General features: G+C 34.7%; 1 protein-coding gene across 7 annotated transcripts in view; it reads left to right on the plus strand.

The window, feature by feature from the left end:
• Positions 1-16,636, plus strand: part of LOC143239044 (phospholipid-transporting ATPase ID-like) — a 118,107-nt gene that overhangs the window by 38,525 nt on the left and 62,946 nt on the right. For 5 of the 7 annotated variants that reach the window (XM_076479821.1, XM_076479820.1, XM_076479825.1 and 2 more), the window contains one exon: positions 12,180-12,277. The exons of 1 other annotated variant lie outside the window; for it this stretch is intronic. In XM_076479821.1, coding sequence (XP_076335936.1) covers positions 12,247-12,277 — 31 coding nt within the window. In that variant the 5' untranslated portion in view covers positions 12,180-12,246. Of the gene's footprint in view, positions 1-12,173; positions 12,278-16,636 lie in introns of those variants that run through there. One more of the 7 variants, XM_076479824.1, reaches the window with a different exon arrangement.

Raw genomic sequence — 16,636 nt, forward strand, 5'->3', positions numbered from 1 at the left:
AGTCAGTGCTTTTACTTGACAACTTCTTTCTACACTTGAAAATGACTTCTATGTCGACGATTTACACATCTCATTTTGGTCGCAAAACATGAATTTATTGAGCAGCAGCTTTTAAACTGCATAGAGGTTTTTTGCAATTCTCCATTCCAGAGTTTGTACACCAAACTCCATGAACCTTTTTTCATCTCTGACGTTTGCAACTTTCTCTGCAGTGTGCCACTAAGTTTTGATCTTTAACAAAGCATCCCGTCTAGGGTTGTGCCTTCTTTCTTCAGTGGATAATGCTCTTTCGTAATTGCATGTCAGCCTGTAAGTCTTTCTTTTATCCTTCATATCCAGGTGCAGCTTACTGATCTGGTTGTGTCATTGGATAACGTCATGTCTCTAATCATTAGCGTATTTTATCATGTTTCATTACCATCCCCACTTGTGACCTCTCCTTTAGTCATTTGAGGAAAACAGATACTTCCGATTGGAAGCACTGTCTTTTCTTTGACAAACATATTTCAACCCATTCCTATATTTCATTTTATACAGATTGTTCGAAATCGGGTGGCTTTGTGGGCCACGCTGTTGTTTGCTGTGGCTCACTGGTTGCTCGTAGCATTCCTTCTACAGGTTGTGTTCATTGCCGAGATGTATGCCATTTCTCTTGTCGTGGATCACGTAGAAGCTATGCAGCACGCTAATTGTACTAGTTACACTGACTTTCTTGACTGTCTATTGTACTAGTTACACTGACTTTCTTGGCTGTCTATTGTACTATTTACACTGACTTTCTTGGCTGTCTATTGTACTATTTACACTGACTTTCTTGGCTGTCTGTTGTCCCTGAAATCGCTTAATATTAATTTTCACCCTGTTTTTGAAGATATTCAACGGTGACTGATCCATTTTTTGTTTATCTTCTCTTGCAATCCAGTTTTTCTGGATACCAGGCCAGGTCGGTATTTGCGGGAACAAGTTTGCTGATATCGCAGCTAAGTCTGTCTGCTCTGATGGTGTCGGGGTCATGCCTGTTTCATATGTGGACTACGGGCCTTTATTTAAGGCTCGGCTGCATGTCAGTTGGTAATCGGCTTGGGGTGGACAATGCAATAACATGCTTTTACGAATTAAGCTCACTGTTGCTCTTTGACTGCTTTGTTTCCGTAAAAATCTGAAGAAGCAAATTATTTTGGCTAGGCTACACATTTGTCATAGATTAACACATCGTTTTATTTTATCTGGTACTGACCAATCAATGTGGCACCTTTGTGACACTCAAGTCACAGTTGTGCACGTGCTATTATCGTGTCGTCATTACAACTGTGAGCGATGGTACCACATGGTAGACATCTATTTTCGAAGAGTTTATCCTTCACGTAGGACGTTGTTATAGGCGATAGTAACACTGTCCAACTTGATCGTGTTTCTAGCTTTTTACGGGCCATAGGCCTTTTTAGCAGTATGTTAATGTTTATTTTTTACATGATTTTCTATCTTTGCTTAGTTTTTAACTTTATTTTATTTTTGACATTTTTACAGGTTGTTTGGCAGAGATAGCCTTGTTGTGTTGCGCAAAAAATGCCAAACCAAGCAAGAAAACAAGCAATCAACCAGAGACTCCCTGTAATTATTAAAATGGACAAGTCCAACATTTTTGTTTGTCAATTTGTATTGCCTATAGAAAAGTGTCTGTATACCAAATTCCTTGTGCATCGGTCGAAACAAGGCAACATAATTGACCAACACCTCTGTAATTATGAATTAATATATTTTTAATTCCTCCCACCTAAATGACGAGAAATGTGTGTATCCCACATATTTGTAGTATGTCTACCTTTGTAGCGAATCCCGTGTAAACTGACCAAAATATTGCGGATTAATTGTCAAAAACTCAAAATTATGTTTTTGTGACATATTGACTCTCCTCCTATAATTGCTAAAAATGGAAATGTTCACCATTTTTGTCAGCGTGTGGGACCTGTAGAAAAGTATCTTTGTACCAAATCCCATGTAAATTAGTCAAAATACAGCCGAGTAATTGACAAAAACTCAAAGTTATACTTTTCTGGAAATGAGGGCTGTCACTCCAAAACACATCAGTTGGCAGTCAACTTGTGACGAACAACGTGATAACAAGCTTATCCTGATAAAATTTTCTATTGCTTTTTTGCCGTCTTATTTCCGTAAGGATCGGAAATAGTTGTCTCAAATCGCCCAGTTGCTTTGCGCCAGTAAACACCAAACAACAACGACTTCCCTAAAAAGACTTGAAATAGGCAAATCCGACTTTTTTTTTTTTTTCAATGTCAATGTGTTGGATGTCTGAACATTTATATTTGTGTGAATTGTGTTCTTGGTTGTTGTAAATATGACCGCACAGGAGCCCAAAATATACATTTAAGGCCTTTTACCTTTGATTTCATAAAAGCGAAAGCATAAATGTAATTAAACCAGAAGAGAAAACGAAAAAGTTTCAAGTCAGTCCACCTCGAATGGCGATCCATTGAAAAGTGTTTGGAAGAACAAAGATAGAGGAATAAGTGTTAGAAAGTGTCTTTCTGCGGAGACGTAACTACCAGTACAGATTCGTGAAATTATAACGATTTTGTAGCATTGTCGATGGTTGTGTGTACGTGTGGATTAATACAGACTTCATTTTTAGTATTATTAGAACTTACATGTTAAAATCCCTTACCATCATAAACAAACAAACCTCACATGGAAGCTTCACAGATGGCTGTAGAAATTTACATGCATTATTCGTCAACTGTCAGTTATTCATAGATTTATTTAACTCTTTGCTTTGTTATGTGACTGCATAATCTACTTTGCAGTTGTGGGAAACATTTAAAACAAAAATTGCTGGAGACCATTTGAAGGCTAGGACATTTAATAGCTTGATAGTTTTATGCGGTTTGTGACGGTTAACTTGACGTTTGTATTTGAGTTAATTTCATAACTTGCAAATTGTGACATTTTTTTGCAGGTGGAAACGGATCAAATCATGAAAACTGACACGTTCTTTAGTTTGTCAGTGACAACAAACTCTCCACCGTTAATAATATTCAGGAATAAAGGAATATCCACATTGGTATATTAATGTGTGTGGATCTAAATTAAGATATTGTTGAAGCATGATTTGTTATTGTTATTATTTATATTTTGTTATTTTAGGCATTTGCTTTCAGTCTTTTACAAGGACAGAGAAATTTATGGAGCTTAACACTGATACATTCTCTCTTTTTGGCAAAGAGTAAAATGTTATTTATCCTCGCAATATTTTAACTGGATATTTTGAGAATTCTATTAAAAAGCACAATATATATACTTTAAATAATCGGTCTTAGCTCATTTAAGCAGCAAGCTCTGGCTGCAACGTTTATCATCATGACTCGCGCACTTTCACACACTTCGTTCCATATATACGTCATTCCAGGTGTTTCCTTGCATTTTCAACAACTGTTTTACTTCTACGCATAAAATGTATTACATTATAGCGTACGCATACATGATGGTGATTCATAATTCACATCAGTTTACCTTAAAATATCTCGCTGCATGTTAGGATAGGATAATATAAAATATTCGAAAAACTTGTACAGATAGAGATAAATTGTTGCCTTTAGTTCACATACTACTATCTTGCGTGTGGTTAGTGCTTGTAGACTGAAACATTATGGTTCAGTGGTCTTAGCATATGCGTTGTCTCGTAGATTTTTATTTTCCTTGAAGGCTAGAAAGCATTCGTTGGCGTTTGACATTTATGGACGGATTTTCATTTAAATTTTCTGTAAGTGTATGGAAACCTAAAAATATATTTTTATTCGTGTAGACGAAAGAATGCCGCGGGGTCAGCAGTATCTGGGGAGCATGGCCTAGTCTTTTATTTTGAAAAAAAAAAAAAAAGCTCAGGTCATTTCAGGGGCCCCTGACCTACTTGTTGTACTACTGGACACAACACAGTCTAATACAGTGGAGCACCATTAAGCCGCGCACCAGTAAACCGCGAAATCGCTTAAGCCGCTATCGCAAGTCTTGTGAGCGAGGATTATCGCGGTTCACCGCTAGTTTAAGAACGTGTAAAAACGCGGCTTACGAATTTAATCCTGGCTTTATAACTTCAAGGGGATATTTAAAAAGAATTTGCTTCAATTTGGGAAATAAATAAAATATATTACAATAGAAATCGACCGTTAATCTACCTTATCCGCTCTCTATGTCAGCTTTATGGAGGCCGCCATTGTTACCGAATCACACCTCTCCATACATTAGTTAATCCGCGGTAAATCCGTGAAAAAGTGATCAATAATTAAAGTATTATTTTTAATTCGATAATCCGATATAATGATCACGCAATGGCCTGGATGGGGCTCCTCGGCGGAGCTGTTGGCGACTTCGGCTTTTCAGCCACAAAGGTTTAAGCCGTGGACCACTTAAGCCGCGGTTAAGCAGGTTGACCCCCCAAATACTGCGGCTTAACGGCGCTCCACTGTAATATGGGTAAAACCCATGCATACATACTTGTATTCTCCATAAGCTCTACCGTGATGAAGAACATTCCATTATTGCACATATATTACAATAGTAAGGATTATTACTAAATTATGGAAGGTTCCAAGTGTTTTTATTTGTATTTTAACAGTCACAAAACCCAGACTAATTCGCTACGTGTGCAAGCTCAATTTACATTTACATCATGGTTAATTTGGAAACCTCTGAATAATTAACTGATGGTTAAAGGTAGTTTAAATAATAATGTTGGCACATTAATTTGCTTCAAATATTATTTTATATGTAGGTTACATGAGATTAATAAGTTTCTGCCACTTATTGTTTTTGTTTTATAGATAGTTCCATCAAGAAGAGTTCTATGTTAAAAGATACATTTTGCTGGTTGTCATTCGGGAAACATAGGTTTTTGTTAATGTTTGTTTTTAATTTATTTACCCTGGCAGTGTGATGTTATTTCATTTCTTCTCTCCAGTTTTATCAAACGTTATTGTTTTGTCTCTGAGTGGCACAGCAGCATTTCTGCGTACTTACACCACTAGAAATCGGGTTTCAATAACCGTGGTGGGCAGAGCACAGATAGCCCATTGTGTAGCTATGTGCTTAATGAAATATCAACATCGCTACTCTTTCGAGAATTTTACATGCATAAGTACCTTCTGATTCAGGGCCATATGCATTTACTTTTGGCCTACCGGCTGCACAGTTGTATGTCTGCAGACTTACAACGCTAGAAACCTTGTCTTAATATTCGTGGTTGGTAGAACACATATAGCTCACTGTGTAGCTTTATGCTTGACTTCAAGCAAAGAAAAAAATAGTTTTGTCTATTTTCATGTATTTTTCCACATTTGAGACTTTGTTTTGTTCCTTCTCATGCGACGAGACTTTGTTTTGTTACTTCTCATGCGACGCTCTTACTTCAATGAGAATTTCTCTACCACTCTGTCAAACATCTGTTTTGCATCATTACATCTGGAATATTCGTCAAATCTGACGTTTAAAAGTTGACTTCGTATTTATTCTGCAATTTAAAGTTGAATAAAACTCCCTCTTTTGAGGCATTGTTTAACTTAAATCGATCAGTAACCTCATTGACAAAGTTATATGTATAGTTAAAGTGTCACCATTTAACTAAGCTGAAATACATTATCGATGACATTAGAATGTGAGTCCCAGAATACGAATTTTAAACAACTTGTTATCCAAATCTACATTTAAATGAATTGTAATAGATTAAACCTTAAGTATAGTGTTCGACTCGCAATCTAACTGATATTTCAAAAGAATACGATATTGTCTGAAGTTGAGTGTTCCTTTAAAATAATCACACACAGAGTGCTAGAAATACTAATGAAAACAGTGAGAAACTTTATTATAAAACACAAATATAATACGGGATTGCTTACCCTCTAACCCGTGAAAATTAACTGCATTAGAGTGCAATTATGTAAAAAGAGTCAGTGCTACACCAATATAATGACTAAAGTACAAACAGTCATACTGTTCCCGGTAATAATGTGATGTTTGTATTTGTAGTTCCTAGGAAGAAAATGCCATGTGTAAAACGCGTAAAAATACAAGTTTTGGCTGTGAAAGTTACTACATGCAAGAGTTTGAGGCGAAATTTTGTATATCAATAGAAGCTACAGAGATCTGAGTACGTTAAGATGATTTTTAACATGTAAACCAGCAAGTTACGCAAATAGTTACTTCCGATATAAAGTTGCGGTAGAATGGAGTATATCAGAACTACATTTTGATATTGTTTGTCTTTTCGTAAGTATGCAATGAAAAATGCAGAAAAGACAGTTTTTTAACTCCGAAAATTGATTGGTTTTGTAACAGCTCTTTTTGACACAAAATATTCATACACTGAGATCTGAGACTGAGAATTTCCAAGATGAAGATATACATAGTAGTTACTGGCAATGGAAAACAAAGGTATATTTATTAACTTAAAGCTCCCTGATCATCTGTAAAGATGGCAACAGTATGCATCATAATTCAGAATGATGCGCATATGGAAAAGCGACACTTGTACTAAAGCAGTTTCTGAAACATATCTGTTCAACCATCTACATGCCACAAGCAGCCGGAGAACGTAGGGGCTATTGATTCCATTCCATATGAAGTATCCAGACACTGAACGATGGGAAATCGTCCTTTTCGTACAATAAAGGGAGCAGAAAAGTTGCAGGGATGAAGAATGTCCTCTGAACTTGACGGACCATTTTAAAGATGACACAACGCATTGATAAGATGCATGTGTTCTCATATACAGCATGAGGGTATAGACTAACAACATGAGGAATCGTTTAATGTAAGTATTCATTCTGTGTATATGGAAATTGAAAACGGAAGCAGTCGAGATGAAAAGCCCAAATTCTTATTAAGTAAAAACGTTGATTTTACTTTCAGAACAGTAAAATACATTTTAGAAAAAATGGTCACAATGGATAAGTAACTAATTAGGTGTAACAAAACCAAAAGGCTGAAATGTACATCAGTATTCAAACAGTGGGATGAACGAAGCTGGTAGGATGTCTTTTACAGATAAATCAAAGTACAAATTGTCAACAATCATAATTTGTTCTATAACAAAGAGGAACGAGCACAGTGTCACGGTAAAGTACAACATCTTCATTGTAATACAGGGGGCAGATACAAGTGCGAGTTGCATCTCAGCTAGCGGTGTTGAAAATTACACAAAACTGATGGTAGTCTGACTGCTGACAAGTACAAGAAATACTTATCCATTGTGTTATTTTCTCAAAAACATTACCTGTTAGGCAGGGATTCATTATCCAGCAAATGCTTAAGTCCAAGCATGTAGCAAGTATGATGAAACGATACCTGGACTGAAAACTGAGGTCAATAGAACTAAAAATCTTGAAAGCAGAAGGTAGTTAAAACCTGCTTTCAACAATTTAAATGTGTGGAGTTTTCAAATCTCGTTTTCTGATTCAAAACACAATTAAAACTTAACTCCATCTTTATGCTGTTTGAGCCTTTGGAAGTTTCGAGCAGAACTAGTCAAAAACGTGGAAACAACAACCACTGATTTCAAAATCTTAGTTTCAGGATCACCAACCACGAAACATTGATTTAGAAGGTTTATCATCCTCAGTTGAACATCCAACTTGAATACAATAGAGACAATTATTTTTATTTGTATTATTTGCTCATAAGTAGTATAAGATGCATCTTTCTTGAATGTTACTCTAGACTACTTATGATAATTCGCATCCTTTCGAAATATTTAAATTTTGAACGTTACATGTTTGTGTCACTGTTGCTGCCCTCCAGTGGCACAACGGAAAGTTGAAGATTTTAGCGCTAAAAACCAGGTTTCGATACCCGTGATGGGTACACCACAGATAGTCCATTCTGTAGCTTTCTGCCTAACAACAAACGGACAAACAAGACTGTTGCTACAGTTTTCCTACTTTAACGAAAATATTCCATCTGTAGACGTATTAGTAAAATGTTTCTTACTTCTTGTGACTGTGTCTGTCATCACACCAGGAATATTTTTTCTCCATCTGTATTTTTATTAGAAGTAATAGGTAACGTTTTCACAAAGTTCTATGTAGGTTTCTCAAATATTTAAAATAATCATCATACACCTAGAAGAGGAGGCCAACAGAATCTGGGGAAAATGTAAATTTCCACCAACTATTTTTTTTTGGATTTTATTAATTTTATAATAAAGATTATTCTTTGTGTGTGTATTTCACATAACAAAACCACATTGAGCTATCTGCTGAGTCTAATGAGGGGAATCGAACCCTAATTTTAGCATTGTAGATCCGTAGACTTACCGCTGTACCAGCGGGGGACGGTTCTATAGGTACAATATGAATGGTGAATCTGCTCGTTTAGAGCGGACCAGAAGCGCTGGTGCTATCTACGTTTTAGAATCTACCATGTATCTCAAGGTACACCTTAATATGATGCATAATGTTAAATATACCCCAGCGAAAAGTTATTTGAACAGGTAAACAAATATGAAAGTATTTCATCTTTGTTAAAGGTTAAAGATCTTGGGAGATTTCAGATGTGTCTCGATTGGTAATATAGTTTACGTCTTTCTTACAGGAGGAGAACGTTGACAAAATATACGTATTTTATCATCTAAGTTACATGGTTCCAATATTTATATATTAGGAGCAAAAATTATGCCTTTTTAAATGTGAGATTTATGATGTTCATGTTTAACTCTACAATATTAGATCTTGTTATTTTGAATGTACAATGTTTGAAAAAATTAACAACAAATTCTAAATATAACTGAAGAACATTTTTTTGATGTGCTGCTGTCAATGAGGCAGTGTGTGTGTGTGTGTGTATATTCGTACTTAAAATATATAAAACAACATAATTAAGAAACATATTACTAGCTTAAACCATGTTTTGGTTCTCTGTATAAAATTCTCAAGTAAAACGTTGTAAGTGCACTCAATTGAGCGCATACCTCCCACACAGCGTTGATCGTGTTCGGGTCTCCAAAAATACGAAATTGTAATCGTATGTCCGATATTTATTAACGGACACGGACCATTTTTGTCAAGACAATGAGGAATAATATTCTACATAGGTCCATCGAGTTCTGTTGAAATCTGATCACATTTGACTGAGTTATGCAGCTAAAATAGTGTTAAAAATCGGTCCCAACGTTAACACAGGGATTTTTTCGTGACCTCACCCTTTGACCTTGACCCCTCTCAAAAACGAATCACCTTCGAAGTTCGGTCATAATCCAAATGTATACCAACTTTTGTCCACAACCATTGTCATTTTCGATAAATCTTGCTAACAAATACACACACATGGGTAAAAACATAACCTACGTCCATCTTTGGTGGCGGAGGTTATGAAATAAAAATCACCTGAATTTTGTTGTTGGTTATGATGTAAAAATGATAATTGTTAGAATTTAGATACTTAATCAAAAATGGCCCAAAACTTCTTTTAATTGTAATAAACCTGGGAGGCTGTATAAAAACTTTTACGTTAATTGTAACGCATATTCTACGACATTGATTCACGTACCGCGGGGATCCTTTGTGGAACAGCGGTAAGTCTTTGAACTTACAACGCTAAAGTCAGGCGTTTGATTCCCTTCGGTATACACAGCAGATAGCCCGATGTGGCTATGCTGTAAAAAAACAACAACAACAACAACACACACACAAACATATACGTATCTCGGGTTAATCGATAGGTATGAGTTACTATTAGTGTATAGTTTGTTTGTTTTTTGTGTAGTCTTTCGTTGTGTTTGTCTTACCTTCGCCTCTCCTTGTGTATAAATTAGCAAGTGTAGAGTAATACTGTAGTTGCGGATTGTAAGTTAAGCCTGATAAATAGCAACATGAGACATTGCCGAAACTTTATTTGCGAACGTTGTAAGACACTTTTGAAAAATATGGCTTGACAAATTTTAAGCACTGTGAAAAAAAAAAAAAATTGCGATATACCGGAGCGAAAGAAACAATGAATGTACAAGCGTAACAACTTGAAATTTACGTTGTGACTGTTACCTTGTTTAATGAACGTGTAGGTAGAAAACCGTTGATAGATTAATATACGCGACTCGTTCGCTCCTATGGCATAGTTTAAGTTTGTCAAATGAAAACGATATCTTAAGTCCAAACGTTTTCTATTTTCACGTTTTATAGAGCAGTGTTCAGTATCTCGGTTTAGTGAATTGACAGCGACTTCTCTGTGTCGTACTGTATACAAGCAGTGTTTGTAAAAAAAAAATTACCTAATAAAATACGCTATATTTGATAATACAGTTATTTACTGTAATCTTCCAATTAGGTTCCAGAGACAGGAGATTAACCGTAATTGGTACAGTAAAAAAAAAAAAAAGCGACAACAAAAAATCGTTAATGTACATGTAGTCAAGCTGAAAAGTAGGGTACAACAGTCCTAAGTAGTGGGGGAAGATCAGGGTAACAGTTAGACGTTTACATGGACGCTATCTGGACATTAACTAAAATACAGACTTGGTGGCAAAAAAAAAATATGTAGACGAAAAACATAAATAAAAGTGAAATAACGTGAGCGTACTTTTAATGGGAGTGTGGAGGACTGGGTAGGACCTGTGTTATAGTTACTAGCCAATTGCCCGTGGTGCTGGCAGTTGGTAGAGATGATATTGTGTCGTAGTTATGAGAGATACGCAGCCTGGTATAGTAATCTCTGCTCATTTCTTTTTCTTATCCATAGACAAAAACATGCCAAAGACAAAATCTATTTACTAAGTAATGTGCTAATTAATAGTAATGACGCTATTCATCGCTTTGTAACTCTGTAATTTGTTAAAAACAATTAGATCCACGTGTGACGTCATATCTGCAACACGCGTGTTTGTAAACAAATAGCACCGCTTCGAGAACAGTTTTCTAAGTTTTTCCAATTTCTGGCAACAAATGACAGTTTTCGCTTGAATACTTGGTAGATACTTGAAAACTGATAATACAGAACTGTTTCTGACGATTTTCATCACTTTATAACTCCATAAACATCGAATCTGTATGTAACCTCTTAACCTTCGTTTTGTTTCTCTACGCGCAGCAAATTCAGCTGCACAATTTTTCTGTACATTCGAATGGACAAAAAAAAATTCTCTGTGACGGTAAACGGAGGCGAACGGAAAAATCATGAGCCATATTGCAAATCTACATGCACTCAAGATAAAAATTTCGCAGAATTGAAAGTTGCACATCGCGTAATAAAAACGTTTTTCCAGTATTATATAAGCAAGAGTTTCATTATTGTATGATATTTATTATTCTTGTTATATTATCGTAACTGACAATCCTTTGTTCACGTAGTGTGTTGACTAATAGCAACATTTAGTACTTGAGCGAAAACACTTACATTACGACATTGAAACAGTTGTATTGTGAACTGCCTCGCATAATGCCATCCTAAATAACACCCACAACTCGTATTTTGTTAATAAACATCGATAATTTCTGGTGAGAATGAGGGAAAGAGATATAAGAAAAAATACAAAGGTATTCCCAGGCTTAGTTACAACTCCAATTAAAATGCTGTTCAGAATATTTCCTCTCCATTAAAGATTCCAGGTGCTTGTATTGTTCAAATTAACCCTAAGGTAGCTGTATCTTTTTTCTCTTTTTCCGTCTCCGTTTCTCCATTATGTCTAAATCCATAATGTAATATAATTCACTAAGACTGTTCAAACTAGAGTAAGCTTATGATAATGTGCCGAGCAAACAGACCGAAAGCCCAAGACTCGAGATAAGGTGCTGGTAAACAATTGGTAAAAATGTCAGATAATCTGTTTATTCAGTTCGAAGAGCCAGACGAAGCCTTTGTGCCTTACGGTGTTACTGACAGGCCACCTTCCCTAGGTTACTAGTTACAAATTAGGGAGGGCTATACGTGAATCTAGTTCACGTCCATATAAAGAGCTGTCGAGGTTGAAAATTTCAATTCTAATTTTATTCTGGTATAGCATTTAAGATATTGCTCTTTACAACGTTTATAGATTTTTGGAAATGTGTGTGATTTGATATCTACCAATATACATATAAACTGGTCATATTTTTACATTTTCACAGAGTTAACCACAGTGTAAAAACAGTGTTTTTTTAATTACTTACTAGATACTTAAACGAGTTTCATTTCTCTGATTTTAGGTGTTCGGTGTTTCACCTAATGACTACTGTGTATGGATGACAGGGTGCACCATCTTACAGAACAAATATGGTTAGCTGGCAAAAAAAGATCGAGAAGGGTAATTTTTTTTCTTTTTTACATCCGAGTACAAACCACGATGGTGCAAAACATTTATGATTCATTTAGCGTGACAGTTTTTATTTATTTTTGTGATATGTGCTCCTAGTTATTACAGTGTAATTAGTGTGATAATTAATTATTATGATAGACTTTATTCATTTTTACTCCAAGTGGTACAGCGGTAAGTTTGAAGGATTATAACGCTAAAAACCGGGTTTCGATACTTATGAAGGATACGGCACAGGTAACCCCTTGTATAACTGTGCTTAGTTACAGACAAACAAAATAATTTATTCCGATTTATGAATGCGTTATATATTTGAATGCGGAAAGAATATATTAATTACAAGCCACAGATAAAATGTCGTTGTTTTTAAATTAAGGAGTAAATGTAATACTTTGACATGAAAACAACGAAACGTAATTTACAGAGATTAGTTGTTTAACGCCTTCGCTTTGCAACGTAAAAACGGCAAAACCATTTTGATGTTCTTTCTTGATACCTGTAGCACAAACTTTAAAAGGATATGTTTAACTGTTAAACTGTTAAGAGTACGTTTAGGTAACTTCAAAGCATGAGATATGTTGAAATGTGAAGTATAATCTACTAACATTTAAAAAATCGAACAAAATGTTTGTGTTGTGCTATAACGCCTTAAAGGTGAGTATATCAAAACATGCTCATTTATTGCAGCTCTTAAGAGCATAATAAAAATTAGAAAAAAAAAAAAGCGTGACGGCCAATTACATTAGTCAGTCCAGGAGGCAGACAAAGCCAATTTCCTGTGATCGGTTATATCTAAATCTTGTAGGTTTATTTGATCTGGCCATTTGGCCCATGTGCGCCTAAGGTGTTGTTTAGGTTGAAAATACCGTTACCGAATCCTCACTTTACAAAACGTTTTGGTCACGTAGGCATACTCATTAACGTTTCTCCCGGAAGAATAGAGAAAGCAGTGATTGTTTAATTATGAGATAATTTAGTTCACTAATAACTTGAATTTTTTGTAAAATTTGTTTTAAGAACAATATAAAACGTGTATGTTGAATCCTAAAGAAAACGTTAAATTCGAAAATGGAATTTATCTGGTATTTTGAAAGCGTTATTCATTTACCAGTTGCTTTAACAATTTCTGTTATTTCTTAGCTATTATGAAAGTGAAAAAGCTAAGTTTCAAACTCCTTGGAGTTACATTTTGAATCGTTTATGGAGCGCGTTGTTAAAGAAAACAGACCAGTTTCGAGTATAGATAAAACAACTCAGAAAAGCATTATATTATTTATATGTTTATTTTTTTGGCCACCAGAGGACAAATTAATCAATATAATCAATTATTCTGTATTGTATATTTTACTCATTTAAATTTTATAAATAGGCAAATGTGCGATGATTATTTCGTCAAATTTACTACTTGAAAGGTACAAAACCGTTTTACAAACCATGATTTATGTTGTTTATTTAACATACTCCCATTTAAATGTGTTCCCTAAAACCTCAGGAACGTTACTGCATCATGACGCTGTTAGACGACATAGCTCTGAGTTCAACTCATAAACAACAAAATTCGATAGAGACCTGTCCTCCCTTCATTTCTACAACTTGACATAGAGGTCAGTTTTGTGGTCCTCAGTGTATTTAGTCATACAATCAAAATTTGTGTTTTTGCTTTCACTTTAAGTTACACTTGTATTCAATTTCGAGCTTCGTGACGTGTACTATGATGTCCTACGTATGCATCATGAACCCCGATCTTCTTATACGTTACTACAAAACAACTCGTTAAATCTATTAGTACTAGAAAATGTCGAAGTTTATTATTTATCGCAAAATATCTGCAATTTCCTATAACTTCATCATCAGTCTCATCCTTGACAAAGGATGTTGCGTATCATAATTTATCTCTGACGCGCCTCCAATTTATTATGTCACGTATTATGATTTCAAACAGCCTGAAGCTGAGTTAAATTGTAACTTAGATTTAGAAAATCATTAAATGTCGATATGATATTTGCCAACAAGATTGATACACACAGACATAGTTTTCTTTCTTAACACAAGTATATTTTAATACACAAACAATAATAAAGTTCGTAACAATGATTATTACATATAGTTAGTACAAATAATGATTTATATATAAACGTTGAACAAACTTGCAAAGAGTGTCGAGTCTTCTAACTTGTTTGAAACCGAATATTTTATCAACAATTCACGATGAGCGAATTAATTTCGAGTTAATGTGGGTACACTTCACTTAACGGGTAGCTAAGTAACTTCTTCACTGACTACATGCGAGTTTTTCACAACTAAAGTTATACAATGTCTTCGTAAAAATATTAACGTCCGAAGTTAACTCACTGAAGATAAACGGTTTGTCATGTTCGAAATCTATAAACGTTCCTGGTCAAATATCTATAGTTCTCCAATTGATAAGCGATTAATCACAGTTATAGCTTCCGAGATTTATAGTATACTATCTGTAGCAAACCAACGACATAAAACTCGCTCTCCGGGTATTGCGATGACTAACTTTTGTAGTCATTAAGCGAGGTTCTCAAATTTTCTCTTGGTAACAATACTGGCAGTCACTTGTGTTTACATACATTGTTGATTCTTACACTAGAGAATCTTCTACAAATTTACCGAATAGGTGGGAATTTCGTAACACACATTTAACAGTATAAGTTTCGTGTATTTAAATATATATTTAACTAAAACAAACATCAGTATTAAAATAAATGTATATAGTAGTACATCCGTCAAAAAGGCGATCTGGAGATGATTATTTTAATTAATATTAAGCCTAAACGTTAACAAACAGTATAATAGTTATCTCACTAACCAGTAACGTTTTGGCGTTATCTAACACTTGGCATGCTCATATGTGGTGGATTCCAGAGATCATGGCTCGCTTGCCATTATCGCAAAAACACACTCCGCACTATTTGGTCAGACATCAGTTGACAATGGGTACTATAGTCTCGCTTAGTACTTTGCACCATATGACTTGCTGAGACAAGCCTCGAAAAGTTAGAAGTTTTGGAAACAGTTTTTCCAATTAATATTTATATTTTGGGCTATTTCTTGTAAGAATGACCTAATCAAAATTTCAGCTTTAAGTTTTATAATGATAAATGAGCAATTCTTCATGTGGTTTCTCTTCAAAGGCTGTTGGTTAAAAGCTGTGCCACCGTCAGCTCTCGTAAATAATGGTTTGCAATCAATGAAAGTTGAAATATTTCTGGTAAAATCAAATGAGATTGTAATTTTAAATTCACTATATGAAATGTGTATTATGTTAAAAATGTTTCCTTTTTCTAACTCTGCTACGTGGATATTACTCTGTACGTCTTAACTAAATTACGTTTCTATGCCTTAATTTCGATGTTTCGTTACACTGTTTACAAAATTTCTCTAAATTTTCTATTTTACATAATTTACATCCTTGTATTAACTTATGATTCGAAGGGTGTAACATATTTATAATATACACCTTATATTTCTGTATCTTAATTTTTAGAATTGTGTTAGCTGCTTAAAATAATACTTGATCTGTAATTTATAATATGAAAAATAACGAAAATGTGCCATATATATATATATATATATATGAGAGAGAGAGAGAGATTTCGCCTAGAATTTAAGCAAGTTAAAAGTAATTACTGTTTGAAAATAGAACAATTGAATATTGATCCAAAACTCGTTAAAATCCTAGAGGTATGTATGTAGGTTACATACCTACAGAAAGAGAGGTTACAATAATCAACGCCCTGGGTGGGGCTATAAAGATATAATAAATAAGGTGTTATTCTGCTATAGGTACTATGTAGCGTCTGTTTTACATTTAATAACTTATTTTACATAGGATTAAAAATGTCTTCGCGAGAGAAAGTTTCAATTCCTTTTCACTCAAAGCGAAACGATAATGAGAAAGAATATTTTCAACAGAAATGTAGACTTAAAGAAAGTTTAGGGTATGTCGTCAGCAGCCCAAATCGCTCTCTTGTTTCAATTCCATGAGCTTGAATATTCGTAAAAAGTGTAACATGTAGAGTTTTCGAATTAGCCAGACACGGCATGATAATGGCTTGATAGAACACCACCGAAACATGTAAAGTTGTTCAACGAACCTGTTTTTTTTTTTTTAATAAATGATTGCGCACTTTTCATGTTGTGTTTTTTTTCTAGTGTATTTAATGAATTATTTCAGATTAACATATAATAAAAATAAGTGATTTCACCCGAACTTACATTAACGATTTAAAATGTCAAATTATGTAATATATGCATAGTTTTATGTAGTTACATGTTCACACTGCGACGATTAGCCGAATTGGCTCTGTATGACCAGGTGTT

The sequence above is a fragment of the Tachypleus tridentatus genome, chromosome 13 (genome assembly GCF_004210375.1).
Source record: "Tachypleus tridentatus isolate NWPU-2018 chromosome 13, ASM421037v1, whole genome shotgun sequence".
Taxonomy (NCBI): Eukaryota; Metazoa; Arthropoda; class Merostomata; order Xiphosura; family Limulidae; genus Tachypleus; species Tachypleus tridentatus.